This window comes from Pleurodeles waltl, chromosome 4_2 (genome assembly GCF_031143425.1).
Source record: "Pleurodeles waltl isolate 20211129_DDA chromosome 4_2, aPleWal1.hap1.20221129, whole genome shotgun sequence".
Classification (NCBI taxonomy): domain Eukaryota; kingdom Metazoa; phylum Chordata; class Amphibia; order Caudata; family Salamandridae; genus Pleurodeles; species Pleurodeles waltl.
The window spans coordinates 26,353,105-26,372,737 of record NC_090443.1 but is presented as its reverse complement, the minus strand read 5'-3'; the positions used below and the strand labels follow the sequence as shown (position 1 = coordinate 26,372,737).

The window sequence follows — 19,633 nt, the reverse complement described above, 5'->3', positions numbered from 1 at the left end:
ACTGTCCATCATATTATGACCGTAGCCAGAATTCTGTCAGAAGGCTGGCGGAATTCCAGCTACAGTCATGGCAGCGAACGGCGGTAAGGTGGCGCTGCTGCCAGCAACAGCGCCACACCAGTAGAACGTCGCAGACCGTATCATGATCCATGATACGGCGTGGCGTTGGTCTGCTGGCGGACGCTGCTACTGGCTACTGGCAGCAGCGCCACGTCCTGTCTCCTGCTGGAGGACCCCCTGCAAACAGGTAAGTCGGGTAGGGGAGGAGGGGTTGGGGGTGTTGTGTGTGTGGGGGTGCGAGTGTATGTTTGTGTGTGCGTGCATGCCGGTGTGTGGCGTGTGGAATACGTGTGTGCATGAATGGATGTGAGTGTGTGTGTATGTTGTGTTGTATGAATGCGTGTGTGCTTGTACGTATGTCAGTGTGTGTGAATGTATGTATGCATGCATGGGTGAATGTGGGATGAGTGTGTGTATGCGTGTGTATGTTGGTGCGGAAATGTGCGTGTATGTCGTGGGGGGGCTTGAGCCAAACCGCCAATGTCATATTTTGGGGAGAGGTACCGCCAGCCATTTGGCAGTACCTTTTTCCAAATTACCGCCGTCAACTAGGGTTGTAATGAGGGCCATAGTGTTAAACTAATTTAATTAATTTAACAGTAGTTGCCATGGATTGTTATTTTTAATCCCCTGCCTCTGTTTATTTCTATCGGAGTGTGTTGCAGCACCAGTGGTGCAAGGCCAAGCTCGAGTACATTTACACATGTTTCGACCCTCTTTAGGGGTCGAAAGTACTTTTGTGGTGTATTCTGTGACCTGCAACTGTCTTGCTCTCTTGTGGATATGTGTTTTGTATGAGTATGTCCCTCGCAAACCCCTCTTTAAACTTCTCGAAACCCTTCCCTTTAACTAGTTATTATGCCACATTTTTCATGCACTCCCCATTGTCCCACCCACATTTAATAATAAAATGTGTACCTACGCACATTTCTGGGAATAAACCTTCGCCCAGAAAAGATAAGAGGCAGAGGTGTCTAGCTTTAGTTTTATGAAATGCATTTTGTAATGTGGGTGTAGTACTTTATGTGCTACAAGATGCAGTTGGTAATCGGGCCAAGGTGTTTAGAGGGGACTTGGTTTTGTGTAAATCTTTTCATCAGACTGCTGTGGTCTAAACCAGTCGTTCTTAACCTTTTGACTTGTGTATTCCAATGAATCATTATTGGAATCCGTTGACTCCGGCCTAAACTATTTTGATTATTTGAGCTGTAAAACAAAACACAAACATATGGAAACAAGCATTCTTCAACCAAATACACAAATGAGGAAATATTTCATTTCATTCACAAACAAATATGAAAAAAATAAGTTAAATAAAATGTTATTTCAATAGGAAGGTGGGAGGCCACCCATCATTCATACTACATTATTAGTCAGTTAATATTGTTTAATTTTCTAATCAGATGCGTACCCTTTGACTAGACATTGCAAACCCCAGGGGTCCCCAGACCACAGACTAAGAACCAGGGGTCTAAGCAACCCCTAACCCACTAGTCGTTTTCTTCTCGCTAATTGTTCAACACAGTGGGAATGGAGGGAGCCAGTTTAAGACTACAGAAACGTTCCCCATTTATAGTAACGCCTGGGCTTGATTCTACGATTTGAGTGACACATTTTCCTGTCATGCAGCTACTGCTCAGTGACTCACATTAGAGGACGAAAATTGTACAGGAACAGTGGGTGAGGCTCATAGAGGAGAGCCACGGGGCAGGGTTCTTTGTACTACATGCCCTTCTGGAACATTCTGTTGTGCTTTTCCCCTACATTAATAAAGGAAATAGTTTAGTTTGACAAATTCATGACCAACTAACCAGTATGCAAGGTAGGGGTAATCACAGTAGGGAATGCACCGATTGCGGTTTTAATGCAATGTAACAAATCTAATTTTTAGGGGGAATTCCAAGTACCATTACTACGGGCTACGCATCAAAGCCAACTCTGCCCTTCTCCGCCTAATGGAAGACCAACAACACCTGGCCATGAGACAGCAGCCTTTCTCACAGAAACAGAGGTAGGTGGCACTATGGATTTTTTGTGCAATGGTCCAGTAGCTGGTATCAAAGTACTTGTACAATAGTAACTGGTCTCAGCATGGTGTCTGTGCAATGGTGCCTGACCTGGCTTGGAATCCATGCAATATCACATTGTCATAACATAAAATCAGTGCAGTTTCTAAAGGACTCATCACAGTGCTCCTGTAGCATCACATGGTTCTGCCCCATGACTCTTGAGACCAGGTGGTATTCGCATTCACCGCCCAACCCTTCTGTTGGTGTTTTTTGCAGGTTACACTCCTTTTAGAGGGCTGACCATTGTCACTTCTTCGCCCCGTGACCCTCCCTCCTGAATTAATGCCTGCTGAACCTATTAAGCCTCTGTCCCATCAAATCCACAATGGGAATTCAGGTAAAGGGCAGAAGAGTGAGGGTGTTCTTTGTGAAGTGTTTCCCTGTTTGGGCTTGAAATAGCCTGGAAAGAGAATAGAGCCAGAACTCTCTTCTAAGGAAGCTCAAGATCAGTAAAAGGGCAAGGAAAAACCCGCACTACCACCACCTAGAAAGAGTACAGGGTACAAATGCTTGACAGTGAATCAAAAGAAAAGACACTGATTGTCCAAATTCAACCAAAAGGCAACTCAAAACCAAAACTGAGGTTTTATTGCAAAAGAAAAAATTATCAGACATTCAATTCCTTTAAGATTAGAACAAAAACAAAGCACAGTAGACCTAGAGAGGAGAGGAAAGGGAAGATCTTCCATCCCTCCAACATAAATAGCAAGGTCAGGAAGAAAAAGGAAGATTCTACATATGTCAGTGAATGGAAGGACATTACACATATCAACATGAGGACATAGTAGAAAAAATAGAAGCAGACCCTACGGAAGAAGAGGTAGATATATTGCTATCATAGCCATCACCTCTGGATGACTTGTCTATGTAAATCTCTAATTAAAAATGCAGGAGACACATGCGGTGTACAGTTAGAGGAGGAGCAGTAATAATTAGATTCCCTATTAGAAACACTTGCTCTCTACAAAGTGCCTCCAGTGCTACCAAGCACCTTGCAGTAAGGCAGAGAACCCTATAAAGAACCAGCTTCACTAAAGACAGTAACATCTAGGGTTGGGAAAAAATGCAAAGCCTTTACTCGGGATCCAATATATAGATTGTAATGTTCTAGAAGATTTTCTGCTAGTGAGTGTAGGTCTCAACATAGCTAATGCACCAGAACGTATGGGTCTAATGCAGGATAAGGACAGTAAAAGATAGGCTACAGTAGGAAAAACATGAATAAAGACTACAGCCATGCAAGGATGAATAGCAAATAACTAATTATTATGATGATATGGCCATCAGCTGTGAGAGGAGCTTGAGGAACTAATACAACACAGTTTTTGAGCTAGATGATGGTGTGACCATGTATTATAAGCAATATTATACTCTTGGCGTACCTTAAAAGGATTTTATCAGTCACCTCCATGTTCCGTGACCATGAGTGACAATACTCCTTGATGACTTGCAAGAGGAGAGAGCCCACGCTATTAGAGGCCAGAAACACTGCCTAGCCCGGAGAAAGGTGTTATCACCTCTTCCGGCAGGATGGCTAGGAAATCTGCATATCTGGGCTGGAGGCTTCAAAGCCTATGCTGCCCTTTGATATGCGACCCTAGCTTTCCTCAGAACTGGGGAATTTCACCCCCTGCCCTGAGGCCCATTTGGCACCAGAATAGTGGGGAAATTAGCTACTTAGTAGGCGTGTGGCACCTCCAGGCAAGTCACACCTCTAAGGTGGGCTGCCTGATTTGCTCCAAGAAGGAAGGGTTCCATCATTTTATGTAGCTGTGCATCTACCCAGTGCCTTGATGGACTGCTAGCACTTTGCTCGCCGTCAGCATCTCCCTGGGAGTGGAGGAGCCACTTCCCTGCACTAGCAGGCACCAACCACGACTGTTCAGTTCTCTGTTTTGCTGATCATCATGTCCCCTGATGGAGCAGCTTGCCAGGAAGAGGATCCTGATTGTCCAGGAGTGCAGCCCTGTCAACCTAGCTTGTCAACGAGACGCTGAGCCTGCCCAGAGCCTCCCTGCACCAATACCCCAGCCAGTTGCAAGTGCCAAGTCTTGTTTAGTGTCCAGTCGTGAACACTTCCACCACCAAGACTGACCTACCAAAGAGCGATGCCAGCATCATTAAGGCCAGTACTGAGAGTGGCCCTGCTGTCTTGTTTTCCATTCATCTTCAGGTTGACCACAAGAAGTGAGAGCCTCTAATGCCCGTGACCTGCCGGGAAAAAAAAAACCTTTGTACCTGTGCTTCCCAGCCTGGGCTCAAGAGAATCAACAGTGTCTCTGTGGTTCTGAGACCCCCATGAGTCGAGCCCCCCACTGAGTTCTGCCAGATTGGTCCCCACTTGCAGCATCTTTCCAACAGATATTCTTCCCCATTGACTTCTGCGGTGGTATTCAACGCTACCATTGCAACCAGCACCTCTTCACCCAGACACACGAGGGCAGGTAATCTGAAACTGCTGGTGATTCTAAAGACCTTGGCCCCCTACTTACCTTAAGTCCAGAAGATCACACCAGTACAACAGTACTCATGTGAAAATCTTTCTTTCCAATACCTCAGGAGCAGAGGAAAACAATATGACCCTGAGTTAGACCAGACCCCTCCAGTCCTTCAGAAGTACTAGGAGATTCAAACCTAGAGTTGGAGAGACTAACTAAAAGATTAATTCCTGAGGCCAGACTACTGGCCATAGAATGAGAAAGGACTGAGGTGGGTCTTGCACCCATGAATGGTGGCAACAACAAAGTAAATAGGGAGCATCAGGAATCATTTGACCTTACAATCCCTAAAGAAATTGTCCCCAAACATGTTGAGGGTGATGACATTACATAATAGTTTACATTTGAATGCATATCTACCTTGCATCCCCTTTTTCCAATCAAACATGATGAAGAATTTTGACCTCTGTAGCCTCTCCTTTAGGCTGCATAATTACATTCTTAAGTGACTTTGCAGGCCTTCCTGAAGAAAGGCGAACATCAACACTTAAGAAGGCATTTTGCGAAAAATGTTCTGGGGTCCCCGCAAGCGGGCGGAACTATTCAGCGCTTATGACTATCATAAAAATACCTCTATGAGAGAACTGGAATTACAGGTAAGCAACTATTCCTTTGTTTGTTTTACCCCTATGTCTGTATATATATTAGGGATATCTTACACATATTTTTAGCATCTCTAATTACTTTCCTGGGAAAAAGTCTATTGCTTTGCCAAATGTTTGCTATTGTTGTCTTCGACTTCTTTATAAAGAGTGAAATATTATGTTTTCTTCACAAACATTCTGTGATTCTTTACATAGCTCTTTTAGTAAAGAGTATGTGATTACTCATAGGTATTCTTATGAATGCATGGTCTGTTACTCTAGAACGTTTTCCCCATGGTTTGAGACTCTCAATATTCTTCGGTCGCTTCTGACACACACCTGTCATACTAACATGGCTGAGCTCATTCCCATGTTTTTTAACGTCTTTTTGTTTTATTTACCTTTGGTTCCTTTCACAGGTTTTTATTTGAAGCATATTTATTTACTCTAAATTATTATGATTGTCCATTCTTTTTCTCTTGATCTAGACTGGTTTTGTTACACTTAGAGACCTTTTTTTTTAAAGGTCTCAGTTTGCAGCCTCAATATGACTCAGTATTACTTTGGTATCTGATTCTAAGGTAAGGAGTTTGCGGTTAAATGTCTCTTCTAGATGAACAAGTTACTTCCCTTTGGTAATGCATTATCTGGTAGAGATAGAACCTAGCCACAGATTCCTTAACAATCTCCCCCATTCTGCGATCTGAGTCCTTCTTTGTCTCAAAGTTTTTGTTATGGAAATTGAATTGATAATTCAGTATCTATTTGACACAAGGGTGTCTCTTATTTTATCACACTATTTCCATAGGCACTGTCTATATGTTGTACCACGTTTTGAGTGCAGAAAATAGTCAATAAAGAAAATTATATCAGTGAGAGGTTTATATAGACTCCGTTGACATCACATCGGGTGGACAACGTTGATACGGAGTTGTGTGACTCTCTCTTCCAGCACACAGGTGTGCTATGGGTAAAACATTTTTGGATCCAATCTCGTGCCTGGGGAAGATTCTAAAGTAAGGAATCTGCGGCTAGATCCTGTCGCTACCAGATATTGCGTTACTGAAGGTGGGTAACTTTGCTATCAAACATCTTGCATTAATAAACTCTCAGTGATGCAAGTGATGGATTTATTAATACATTGGCTACTACACTCTCCCAAACACCCCTAAATTCTGTATTTGGAGAGCCCCGGCACCTGGAAAGCAGATTCTAGCTGATCCACTGTAGGAAGCTGCCCTGTTGTGTGGTGGATACCTATGGCGTTGGCACCCTGTATCAGGTCAGGCAACCCTTATTAGTAAGTGTTACAGTGTTTAGGAAGCCAGGGCTCTCTAGTGGTAGCTGTGGTGAGCAGCCAAGACTTATCTAGGAGGAGTGTAAAGCACTTGCAATACCACAGTAGTCACACAGTAACTTATCACACATGAAAGGAACCTCACAGTGTTGCAAAAATAAAGGTGCTTTATTATAATAACACTAGACTAGAATACTATAGGCAGTCCCCCCTCTCTGGAAGTAAGTACACAAAACGTATACACAGGTAAGTACTAGGAATTGGAACAAAATATTAGAAAATAGCAAGGGCCCTATAGGGAGGCCAAACCATATACTAAAATAGTCGAATGCGAGAATGGGTCTCCCACCAGAGGATATGGAGTAGTTAGCCAAGGGCTGGGAGAGTATGAAACCCCAAGAGGGGAGTATCTTGAAGACCCCCCAGCGACCAGGGGAGCAGAGGTAAGTTACCTGGTTGTTCCATAGGCTAACAACGGGACTTCGAATTGAAACAGTGCAAGAACAGGACCAGACCGGTGAGCCCAATGGTGGATTCCCGGAGAAGAGGACCTGTGGAAGAAGGGAACAGAGTCCAGTCCACGCATGAGCTGCAGATGATTCCCGGAAGTCATCTAGGAGCTGTCCCTCGACAGTCGCCAGATTGCAGACGGGTCAGGAGGACCACCGACAAGCACAGTCTGAGCTGAAGATTTGCGGGGCTGGAGAGGACCAGCAAGGTCCTGGGGACTCGACCCTGTGAGGGTAATCCGGGTTGACCCTAGTAAGACAGGAGAGCCATCAGAAGCAGTCAGAGCCCCCACGAGGAACCCACTGGCAGGCACAGTAAGTCGCAGGGAGGTCCAGGTAGCACGCCTGAAGAGGAGTCCCATATTGCTGGAGCAACAGAGATGGGGACTGTCCTTGCAGAGGTAGAGTGCTGGTAGCCGGGGCAACTTGGAGCCTGAAGATACCTCGGAACAGAAGTTGCGTTGCACAAAATTCTGTCCTGGAGGAAGAGGCTAGAACTCACTGTCTCCCAAGTTAGACAGAACGCAAAGAGGACCCAGGGGACCCCTCAGAGCCACAACCTGTGTTGGAGAATCTTTGCAGGTCCAGAAGACAGAAGATCTCAGCAGCCGGACGTCACTGTTTAAGGTGTCTGCGGATGCAGGGGAATGACTTCTTCACTCCAAAAGAGTTTCTTTGGTACATCTGAAGTCTTGCCGACCCCAGAGGATGCACAGCCATAGAAATGTTGCAAAGCTGACTTGAGCAGAGAAACAATGTTGCAGGGCGAGAGGTCATCCCGATGTTGCAGTCTTGCTCAGTTCTTTTGGAGTCCAGCAGCAGTTCCGGTGGCCAGGAGCAGAAGAGGTTGTTGCAGAGGAGTTCTGGTGGAGACTTGCTTGCCAGATTTGGGGACCCACCCGTAAGCGAGTCCCTAAATAGCCCAAAAAGGGTCCTGGTCACTTTGCAAGGTGACCACCTATCAGAGGTGGTCACTGACATCTTCTGACTAAACTGACCTCTTAGATGCTCCCAGGGCCCTCTGCCCATCTTGGTTTCAAGATGGAAGAATAAAGTGGCCACCTGGAGGAGCCCTGGGCACCATCCCTGGGGTGGTGATGGACAGGGGAGTAGTCACTCCCATTTCTTTTGTGTAGTTTCGCATCAGTGCATACACCCGGGCATTCCTGGACTCGTGCAAACTGGATTATGCAGGGAGGGCACTAAATGTGCCCTTCAAATCAACACAGTGGCATTAGTAGGCTACCCCTCCCCAGCCTTGTAACACCTATTTCCAAGGGAGAAGAGGTTGCACCCCTCTCCCACAAGAAATCCTTTGTTCTGCCTTCCCCTGCTTGAGCTGGTGAAGTAGCAGGAGGGCAGAACCCTGTCTGGGAGGCTGCAGCAGCATGGGCTGTTCGCAGACTCTGGATGAATGGTAGGAGCACTCTGGGTACTTAAGTAACATATACTAGGGACTTACAAGGGTACACCATTATGCCAATTGTGAGGTGTAAAGGGTACCAAGGCAACTAAATTTAGAGGAGAGAGCACAATTACTGGGGTCCTGGTTAGCAGGATCCCAGTGAAAATAGTTTAAGCACACTGAGAGCAGGCACAAAGTGGGGGTAACCATGCCAAAAAGAGGGTACTTTTCTACACCCCATACTTACCCTAAGTCCAGAAGATTGTTCCTGTAAGTTGCTGTACTATACCTGCTTGCAGTACTTGTTTTTCCTCTGTACAGTAACATTGGCGCTTCTGAAAAAATGCACTGTCGACTTTTGAGACTTGAAAGTATTTCTCTTCCCTAACGTACTTACCTGATCGTATTAATTCTGGTGCCTAAATATATCTAAGGCTACTTGTAATTTTTGCAAATTAGTGTGGATCTCCTTATTGAGTTGTGTGCATCAACTATTGACTGTGTGTATTTGCAAATGTGTAACACTCTTCTCTGATAAGCCTAAGGATGCTCAACCACTCTAACCCCTAAGAGAGCACCATGGGATTGCTAGATCAAGCCCCTATCCACCAGTAAGGGAACCCCTTGGCTCATTTTGGTATAGTATATAAAGAGCCAGCTTCCTACCATCGGCTACATCAAGACTCCTAAAGAAATGGAAACCACTACAACAAGACCCGGATTTCCTAAAACCTGATCTGAAACTGGATTTAATCATTGCAACATCACTGATGTGAAGGCATGCTTCAGTTCCTAAGTCCACGGCCCCTCTGGATCGGGAGAGCAAATGGGTAAATGCCATTGGCAAAAAAAAGTGTGTGACACAGCATCCACTCATTTGAGAAATGCTAATGCAGCTGATTTGTTGGGTAGATACCACCGAGAAATATGGGCGGGAATGAAATCCTTCATGTCTGATTTACCATCCAACTGACCGCAAGATTACCTTGAAATGGTATATTAGGGGTCCTTGATATCTAATCAATCTATTAGTGCTGCAGTAGACTCAGTCAAACTTTCTGCAACTTCCTTTTCTTATGGCATCTCACTGAGGTGAAAATCTTGGCTATAATTAACTGCGTTGAAACTGGATGCCCAGTTAAAGATTGCAAATTCAGCATTTTCTGGTGTCTCCCTATTTGGTTAGCACACCAAAGGGGAAATGCTTAGAATTAAAAATGAGGTGGAAACCCTAAAGTTTGTTAGCATTGAGGAACAAAAGAACATTCAAATAGCACTTCAAGCCTAGAGAAAGACAGTTCTTTCACCGTACGGTTCAAACCACTAGGTGGCCGTACCATTACTCGCAGCAGCACCCGCAAAGACAGTATCAAGGCTATCAGAAAAGGAGATCCCCTGCATCCAAGCACTCTCAATCTAAGGCAAGAGCTCCTGACATGGCAAGCAATAAGGATCAAAGACCCCCCCTCACAGTTTCCCACTCCGGTGGGGGGAGGGGTGTGATCCTTTTTTTTCTGAAAGAGTAGAAAACAATAACTTCAGGCAGATGGGTATTGGATATCATTTAGAACACTTATGCACTTTGTTTAAAAAACGATACACTGCCAGTCCCTCCACTCCAGGTCACGACGCCTCATCTAAGCACCCTAGTCTAAGAGACATCTGTTCTTCTACAGAAAAGAGCAATAAAAGGAGTACCCTTGTATCATGCCAACAAGTGTGTGTACTCAAGATATTTTCTGGTACAAAAGAAAAGTAAATCCCCAAACAATTTCGACCTATCTGGACCTCCGACTCCTCAACAAATACATCAAAAAAGGAAAAATCTGGATGATCTCTCCATCTAATATTCCCACACAGAAGGAAAAAACGATCGGCGTTGTGCAGTCGACTAACAAGGCACATATTTCCATATCCGGATAACTCATCATCACAGACGTTTTCTAAAATTTATAGTGGGTGCAGATCATTTTCAGTACACTACTTCCTTTTGCCTTAAATCAGCCCCCCCGAACCTTCTCCAAATGCATGGCAGTGGTAGCGGCTCACATAAGAAAGAAATAAATAAATCTTTCTTTATCCATACTTAGACAACTGGCTGATGAGGGGAAGTTATTCCAGATTTGGAACTTTCATAGATTCACATGCTTGAATCATTCCCCATTGTCGAGATGGGAGACCCGGGTACATTATAATAGCAATGTAATGATAACTACACGGTATGAAGCCTAAGGCCTCCCACTTTATTAATTTATCCTTGTCGATTTGAGAAAAGAGACCAAACTTAGGTTTCAGCCAATCAGGCTGCCCTTCCCTCTAGAACACTCCTGTGAGAAGCTCCAGTGCCTCAGATTTTCTACCCCACGTCGTGCTAGGGAGTCTCCACTGAGCTCTAATCGGTCACACCTTTCAAAAAGTAATTTCGAGTACCTTTTTCCTCATAATATTGTTTCTACCGGTTAAAAGCTTTGAAACCTCTTTTCTAGTTTAGAGGAAATCTATTTTCTCAGTCAATCACCATGTCTGACAAGGAGAAGAAAAGTCTCTTCAGAGCCTGCAAGACCTATGGTAAGAAGAGGCTTGATTTCGAGGATCCACACAAGGTGTTCATATATTGCCTTTACCCAGACCATTCTGCAAAGGATTGTAAGGTATGCAGGACATTTTCTAACAAAACCCTTAAGAAAGGGAGGGCAGACTGCTTATTAGGCTCCAGAAGTTAAAATCCAGGACAAACCCCGTTTCTGGTCCTGAAAGTAAGCAGTCGTCTACATCCTCAAGGAAAACTCATGAAAGGGACAGATCACCTTAAGCTCAATGTTCTGAGGATCAGCCTAAGAAAGCTTTAAAAAAGACTAAACAAGGGTCCTATAAAGCTCACAGCCATTCTAGTTCTCTTCACAGGAGGTCTGCATCCTCCCATAGAGAGAGAAAAGAGTGATCTGCCTCGTCAGAACGTCGTAAAAAAAGCTTCTTCTGAGCCTCCTACACCACCTCCTACAGTTCGGCATTCATTCAAGAAGCTATCTGGTAAAATAACAGCGATGACATAGTTGACGACAGTGTCAAGAAAAATGTGTACAGCATCGTCGACCACCTCTACAACAACGACAATTTACACGGCAAGCAGTACTTTCAATGTGCTCACGATGATGACACCATTGTCGACGGCTCTTTCTGTCACATCAGTGCTTAAAATATCCATCGTCGAATGCGACGACGAAACCATCGTCGACGGCTACATCTCTACCGCCGACGGCCTCATCGATGAGGGTCACACCGTCGTTACAGCTGACACCACCGACGACATCATCGTTGGTGGAAAAGATCAAAAGACATACAAAATCTAAATTACTGTCACCATTACACACGTCTCCAAGTAAGGTATCTCCACTAATCCCTACGCACCTTTTGGAAGAGGATGACTCGGAATAGGAGTTTGGAGTCGCTCACAGCCCTTCAGAGTTGCCTGTAAAGTGCCAGGACTTGGACAATGATAATCAGTATGATCCTCAATCCTACTATTCACCTAGGGAACAGTATTCCTACCATGAGCAAATATTACCTATGCCTGGATCTATTATTTCAGACGCAATTAATGCTAGAGGACTACAGAAAGAGATTTCCACCAGTCAGCACTGGGGCACAGCATGCAACTCTACCTTCATCAGCACCACCTCCTTCCACACCTGTGAGGTCGCGGGTATTGCCGTTAGACCTACCTCCGTATACACCTATATCAGTTCCAGCACAAGATCTGTCAACATCTGATGACAACAGAGAAGAGGGGGGGTTGCCAGACGCAGTGACTGAGTGGGATGATTATCAAATACCTACTCCATCATGGCCTTCCCCTGTCCCAGTAGACTCCCCTCCAGGTGACATCAGGCGATTTCAGTTTATTAGAACAGGCGACAAAGAGGTTTGCACTATCTATGCCAACAAAGCAGATAGACTGCTTTCTTTATGATTTTAAGGAACCCTACCAAAAAAGTGTGAAATCAATGCCTGTAGTGGACTACATATGGGATGAGGAGCTCAAAGTAATGAAAAATCCTGCTACTGTTACTGCGGTCTTGCCTCGCTCAGATAAGAAGTATAAGGCTCCCAGCGATTCCCCAGCCTGCCTAACTGGGCACCCCAAACCCAGACTCGGGTATTACTTAGACAGTGCAGCACAGATCTAGGAATCCTTTGGCACCAATTTCTGCTCCGCCTGACAAAGAGCGGAGAAGACCTGATAACATAGTAAAACTCTTCTCCTTGATTTCTTCTCTTATGGCAAGAGCATCTAATTAATTGGCGAAAATAGGCAGGTACGACAGGCAGCTATGGGCAGACATTGCTCCCTACCTGGACCAACTGCCGGAAGAGTCAAAGACCGAAGCAAGTAAAATTTAGCAAGAAGGGGAAAGTTCTTCTGCTGAAGTTATCGACTGTGCAATCGACAACGCTACCACGGCGTTTCAGCAGCTGGCAGGTGCTGCTGTTTTAAGAAGGCAGGGTTGGCTCCGTGGGACTTCTTTTAGACTTGAAGTGCAAAAGTAAATTCTCAACTTACCTGTTGATGGAGAAACCCCTTTCAGAAAAAATATTGACGAGGCCCTGCAGGCCATAAAAACAGATACGAACACAGCCAAGTCCCTTGGAACCCTACAAGTTAAAAAACACCCATTTTGGGGTGCCAGAGGGTGGAGATATCCATCCTACAGAGGGAGATTCCAGCACTATAAATATCCTTCTTTCTCCTCGGCTGACCAGTCTTTCATCATCAATACCAAACAGAGGCAACCTCCACAGGCTGCATATACTAGGACCGCGCAAGGGGCAAGAGGTGGAAGGCAAACAAAAGGAACAGGACACAGGCAATGACTTCCCACTAGCTCTGGCTACATATCTTTCCTCAGATTTAAAAATAGGAGGAAAGATTTCCCAATATTTTCAAAGTTGGCAATCAATTACTTCAGACAATGAGTGCTAACCCTTCTCCAATTTGGCCATACTCTGGAATTCCAGCAAATTCCATCAGCAAGACCTCCTCCTCCGCGCAATTTAAAACACCTAAATGTTCTCAAAAATGAAGTAAAGACGATGCTCCAGAAGGGAGCTAGAGAAAGTGTTCCAGATCAGGACATAAGGAAGGGCCTTATTTCACGTTTGTTCCCGGTCCAGAAGAAATGGAAAGAATGGCATCCAATCTTGTATCTTAGAGACCTGAATGCTTATCCAAAACAAACAGTCATTCTGTATGATTACTTTAAACTACACTCTTTCCCTTCTCAATCCTGGAGATTATGGGGGTTATTATGACCCCGGCAGACAACATTAATATGGAGGAAAGTATTGCCAACAGGCTGGCGGTACTTTTCTCCATATTAAGACATTGGCGGTTTGACTAAAGCCAAACCGCCAATGTACCACACCGACCTCCACGACGGTAATAACCGCCGGGCTGGAGACTTCACTCTCCAGCCCGTGGCTGTCACTTGCCCGCCTGCGGGATTATGACCCTGCCTACCGCCATGGTTTTCGTGGCAACCATACCACCACTAAAACCATTGCGGTAGGCAATATCAGTGAAAGGGAATCCCTTCCCTCTCACTGATAGGGGTCTTCCCCGCCCCCTCCCCTGCCCCTCCCCAGTTTCCCCCCACCAACCTCCTTCCCCTCCAGACCCTCCCTTCATACACACACCTTCATTCACACACGAACCCACGCATACACACACTCATTCCTACATTCATCCACACATGCATGCATCCATTCACACACACATACATACAAGCACACACGCATTCACACAACACAACATACACACACTCACACATCCATACATGCACACACACACACATAACACGCAACACACACCCTCATACACGCACGCACATACACACACACACCCTCATATACACACACAAAACGTCACCACCCCCCCTCCCCTGTTGGAGCACCCGACTTACCTGTTGTCAGGGGGTCCTCTGCCAGGGGACGGGACGGGGCACTGCTGCCAGCAGCAGCGACCGCCAGCAGAACACCGCCAGGCCGTATCATGTGTCATGATACGGTCTGTGGTGTTCTACTGCCGTGGGGCTGCTGCTGGCAGTGGCGCTACCTTACCGCCATCCGCTGGCACGGCCGCAGCTGGATTTCCGCCATCCTTGTGGCGGAAATCCAGCTGTGGTCATAATCTGGCTGACGGTTGGTAACCATGTGTAGGAGGCTGGACTGGCTTGTAGTGAGTACCAAGGGGTACTTGCACCTTGCACCAGGCCCAGTTATCCCTTATTAGTGTATAGGGTGTCTAGCAGCTTAGGCTGATAGATAATGGTAGCTTAGCAGAGCAGCTTAGGCTGAACTAGGAGACGTGTGAAGCTACTACAGTACCACTTAGTGTCATATGCACAATATCATAAGAAAACACAATACACAGTTATACTAAAAATAAAGGTACTTTATTTTTATGACAATATGCCAAAGTATCTTAGAGTGTACCCTCAGTGAGAGGATAGGAAATATACACAAGATATATATATACACAATAGCAAAAATATGCAGTATAGTCTTAGAAAACAGTGCAAACAATGTATAGTTACAATAGGATGCAATGGGGAAACATAGGGATAGGGGCAACACAAACCATATACTCCAAAAGTGGAATGCGAACCACGAATGGACCCCAAACCTATGTGACCTTGTAGAGGGTCGCTGGGACTATTAGAAAATAGTGAGAGTTAGAAAAATAACCCTCCCCAAGACCCTGAAAAGTGAGTGCAAAGTGCACTAAAGTTCCCCTAAGGACAAAGTAGTCGTGTTAGAGGAATAATGCAGGAAAGACACAAACCAGCGATGCAACAACTGTGGATTTCCAATCTAGGGTACCTGTGGAACAAGGGGACCAAGTCCAAAAGTCACAAGCAAGTCGGAGATGGGCAGATGCCCAGGAAATGCCAGCTGCGGGTGCAAAGAAGCTTCGACTGGACAGAAGAAGCTGAGGTTTCTGCAGGAACTAAAAGGGCTAGAGACTTCCCCTTTGGTGGACGGATCCCTCTCGCCGTGGAGAGTCGTGCAGAAGTGTTTTCCCGCCGAAAGAACGCCAACAAGCCTTGCTAGCTGCAAATCGTGCGTTTGGCGTTTTTGGACGCTGCTGGGGCCCAGGAGGGACCAGGAGGTCGCAAATTGGACCTGAAGAGAGAGGGGACGTCGAGCAAGACAACGAGCCCTCACTGAAGCAGGTAGCACCCGGAGAAGTGCCAGAAACAGGCACTACGAGGATGCGTGAAACGGTGCTCGCCGAAGTTGCACAAAGGAGTCCCACGTCGCCGGAGACCAACTTAGAAAGTCGTGCAATGCAGGTTAGAGTGCCGTGGACCCAGGCTTGGCTGTGCACAAAGGATTTCCGCCGGAAGTGCACAGGGGCCGGAGTAGCTGCAAAGTCGCGGTTCCCAGCAATGCAGCCCAGCGAGGTGAGGCAAGGACTTACCTCCTCCAAACTTGGGCTGAAGAGTCACTGGACTGTGGGGGTCACTTGGACAGCGTCGCTGGATTCGAGGGACCTCGCTCGTCGTGCTGAGAGGAGACCCAAGGGACCGGTAATGCAGCTTTTTGGTGCCTGCGGTTGCAGGGGGAAGATTCCGTCGACCCACGGGAGATTTCTTCGGAGCTTCTGGTGCAGAGAGGAGGCAGGCTACCCCCACAGAATGCACAAGCAGGAAAACAGTCGAGAAGGCGGCAGGATCAGCGTTACAGAGTTGCAGTAGTCGTCTTTGCTACTATGTTGCAGGTTTGCAGGCTTCCAGCGCGGTCAGCGGTCGATTCCTTATCAGAAGGTGAAGAGAGAGATGCAGAGGAACTCGGCTGAGCTCATGCATTCGTTATCTAAAGTTTCCCCAGAGACAGAGACCCTAAATAGCCAGAAAAGAGGGTTTGGCTACCTAGGAGAGAGGATAGGCTACTAACACCTGAAGGAGCCTATCAGCAGGAGTCTCTGACGTCACCTGGTGGCACTGGCCACTCAGAGCAGTCTAGTGTGCCAGCAGCACCTCTGTTTCCAAGATGGCAGAGGTCTGGAGCACACTGGAGGAGCTCTGGACACCTCCCAGGGGAGGTGCAGGTCAGGGGAGTGGTCACTCCCCTTTCCTTTGTCCAGTTTCGCGCCAGAGCAGGGGCTAAGGGGTCCCTGAACTGGTGTAGGCTGGCTTATGCAGAATTGGGCACATCTGTGCCCAACAAAGCATTTCCAGAGGCTGGGGGAGGCTACTCCTCCCCTGCCTTCACACCATTTTCCAAAGGGAGAGGGTGTCACACCCTCTCTCAGAGGAAGTTCTTTGTTCTGCCATCCTGGGCCAGGCCTGGCTGGACCCCAGGAGGGCAGCTGCCTGTCTGAGGGGTTGGCAGCAGCAGCAGCTGCAGTGAAACCCCAGGAAGGGCAGTTTGGCAGTACCAGGGTCTGTGCTACAGACCACTGGGATCATGGGATTGTGCCAACTATGCCAGGATGACATAGAGGGGGCAATTCCATGATCATAGACATGTTACATGGCCATATTCGGAGTTACCATTGTGAAGCTACATATAGGTAGTGACCTATATGTAGTGCACGCGTGTAATGGTGTCCCTGCACTCACAAAGTTCAGGGAATTGGCTCTGAACAATGTGGGGGCACCTTGGCTAGTGCCAGGGTGCCCACACACTAAGTAACTTTGCACCTAACCTTTACCAGGTAAAGGTTAGACATATAGGTGACTTATAAGTTACTTAAGTGCAGTGTAAAATGGCTGTGAAATAACGTGGACGTTATTTCACTCAGGCTGCAGTGGCAGGCCTGTGTAAGAATTGTCAGAGCTCCCTATGGGTGGCAAAAGAAATGCTGCAGCCCATAGGGATCTCCTGGAACTCCAATACCCTGGGTACCTCAGTACCATATACTAGGGAATTATAAGGGTGTTCCAGTAAGCCAATGTAAATTGGTAAAAATGGTCACTAGCCTGTTAGTGACAATTTGGAAAGAAATGAGAGAGCATAACCACTGAGGTTCTGATTAGCAGAGCCTCAGTGAGACAGTTAGTCACTACACAGGTAACACATTCAGGCACACTTATGAGCACTGGGGCCCTGGGTTACCAGGGTCCCAGTGACACATACAACTAAAACAACATATATACAGTGAAAAATGGGGGTAACATGCCAGGCAAGATGGTACTTTCCTACACCATGGCGACGGTCTTTTGGCAGCAGTCGCCGCAGCAGTAGGTGGTTTTGACTTCTGGGGTAAATATGACCCCCTATATGTCCTGTCTCAGTCTCCAGGACACATACTTCCACATTCCTGTACATCCATTCCACAGGAAATATCTCAGTTTCACTGTAACTGGAGAGCATTTCTATTTCAGAGTTCTTTCTTTTGGCCTGAAATCGCCCCCAGAATTTATACCAAATGCCTAGCACCAGTTGCAGCTTTCCTCAAGAGACACAAACATCAAGTGTTTCCGTATCTGGATGACTGACTCATCAAAGCCAAGTCCAGGTCGCAGGCGCAAAGAGCGACAGAGGCCTGTGTGGAGCTGTTTTGAAAATTTGGCCTAACTATCAACCGCCCCTGAAAAGAATAACATTTCTGGGTACAATACTGGACACATCCAACAACAAGGCAGCTCCTAAAATGGAGAAACAGAAACAACTAATTACCTTGGCAAGACTGGTTAAAAAAAAGAAAGTCTGTCTCAGTTTGTCTCTTTAAGTCCCTATTAGGAATGATGTCCTCCTGCATCCCACTGGTGCTATGCGATCCCTTCAAGAGCAACTGGACAATCAGTGGACGCAGTCCAATGGGTCTTTCGACAATATAATCAAAGTAACAAAATCCATGATAACATCTCTGTCTTGGTGGACCCAGGAATCTCACCTGTCAGTGGGTCTCTTTTCTTCTTCAACCAGCCATGTGGGTGATCACTATTGACGTGTCTCTGGAAGGTTGGGGAGCCTTCCTCCAAGGCTTACGAGTCAGAGGCAGGTGGAAGCTATATCAGAGGTTTTTCCATATCAATCATCTCGAATTGAAAGCAGTTCGCCTAGCGCGTCAAGCGTTCCTTCCAAAGATAAGAGACTCATCAGTGCTCATTCATACAGACAACACTACAACAAGGCACTATATCAACAAGCGGGGGGGACCAGATCTCTGCTCTTAACACGAGAATTTCAACATATTTGGAACTGGTCCATCCTACAAGGAGTGCATCTTTGGGCAGAGCACGTACTGAGCACTCAGAATGTCATAGCAGACTCTCTCAGCAGGTTGACAACATCCAACCACAAATGGGAACTGGATCAGAGGGTGTTAGATCGCATTTTCTCTCAATGAGGCAAGCTAAGCCTTGACCTTTTTGCCACTCTGCAAAATGCCAATTCTTTGCAAGTCGAGATCCCCATCCGGGCTCTTGGGTGAATGCGTTTTCAGAGGCATGGTCAGGAATTTATGCTTACACCTTTCCTCCCATTCCCCTCATACTGAGAAATCTAGCGAAGATCAAGAACGAACACTGCAAAATTCTTCTGATTGTCCCGGCATGGCCTCTGCAGCATTGGTATGCAGAGCTGCTTCTCCTTTCAGAGAGCCACAGCATCCCTCTACCAGTAACGCCATGCATGCTAACAATGAGCAAAGGTCATATTCTACACCCGAATCCAGCGTCACTTCATTTGACGGCCTCGTGCCTGAACACCATGAATTCGCACACCTAAACATTCCCTCAAACTGTAGAGTCATTCTTTCCAGAGCTGCAGCAGACAGTACCAACAGATCTTATTGCCTTAAATAGAAAAGATTTGGCCCATGGTGCAAACAACCTGTTCTCTTTGTTGCCAGAGCATATATTACCTTATCTTCTCCACTTAGCTTGGCGAATCATTCGATTAGAGTCCACTTGGCTGCAATTTGCTGTTATAGATGGAAGGTGAACTCACCATCTTTGTGGTCAACAAGGGGTATCAAACAGTTTCTTAAAGGGCTTTTTCGTTCTTTCCTGCCAGACCACCGTCGTCTTGGCAGCTTAACGTAGTTTTGTCCCAGGTAATGAAAGATCCATTTGAGCCTATAGACAGAGCGGACTTAAAATTCCTGTCATGGAAAGTCGCTCTTCTTGTTGCCCTGACCTCAGCTCGAAGGGTTAGCGAAATCCAAGCCTTCACTATTCAAGACCCTTTCTTGCAGTTTAA

General features: G+C 46.3%; 1 protein-coding gene across 4 annotated transcripts in view; it reads left to right on the top strand.

Moving 5' to 3' along the window:
* Window positions 1–19,633, top strand: part of RFX1 (regulatory factor X1) — a 788,791-nt gene that overhangs the window by 278,456 nt on the left and 490,702 nt on the right. For all 4 annotated transcript variants that reach the window (XM_069230453.1, XM_069230451.1, XM_069230454.1 and 1 more), the window contains one exon: window positions 1,952–2,071. In XM_069230453.1, the coding sequence (XP_069086554.1) occupies window positions 1,952–2,071 (120 nt within the window). The remainder of the gene's footprint in view (window positions 1–1,951; window positions 2,072–19,633) is intronic.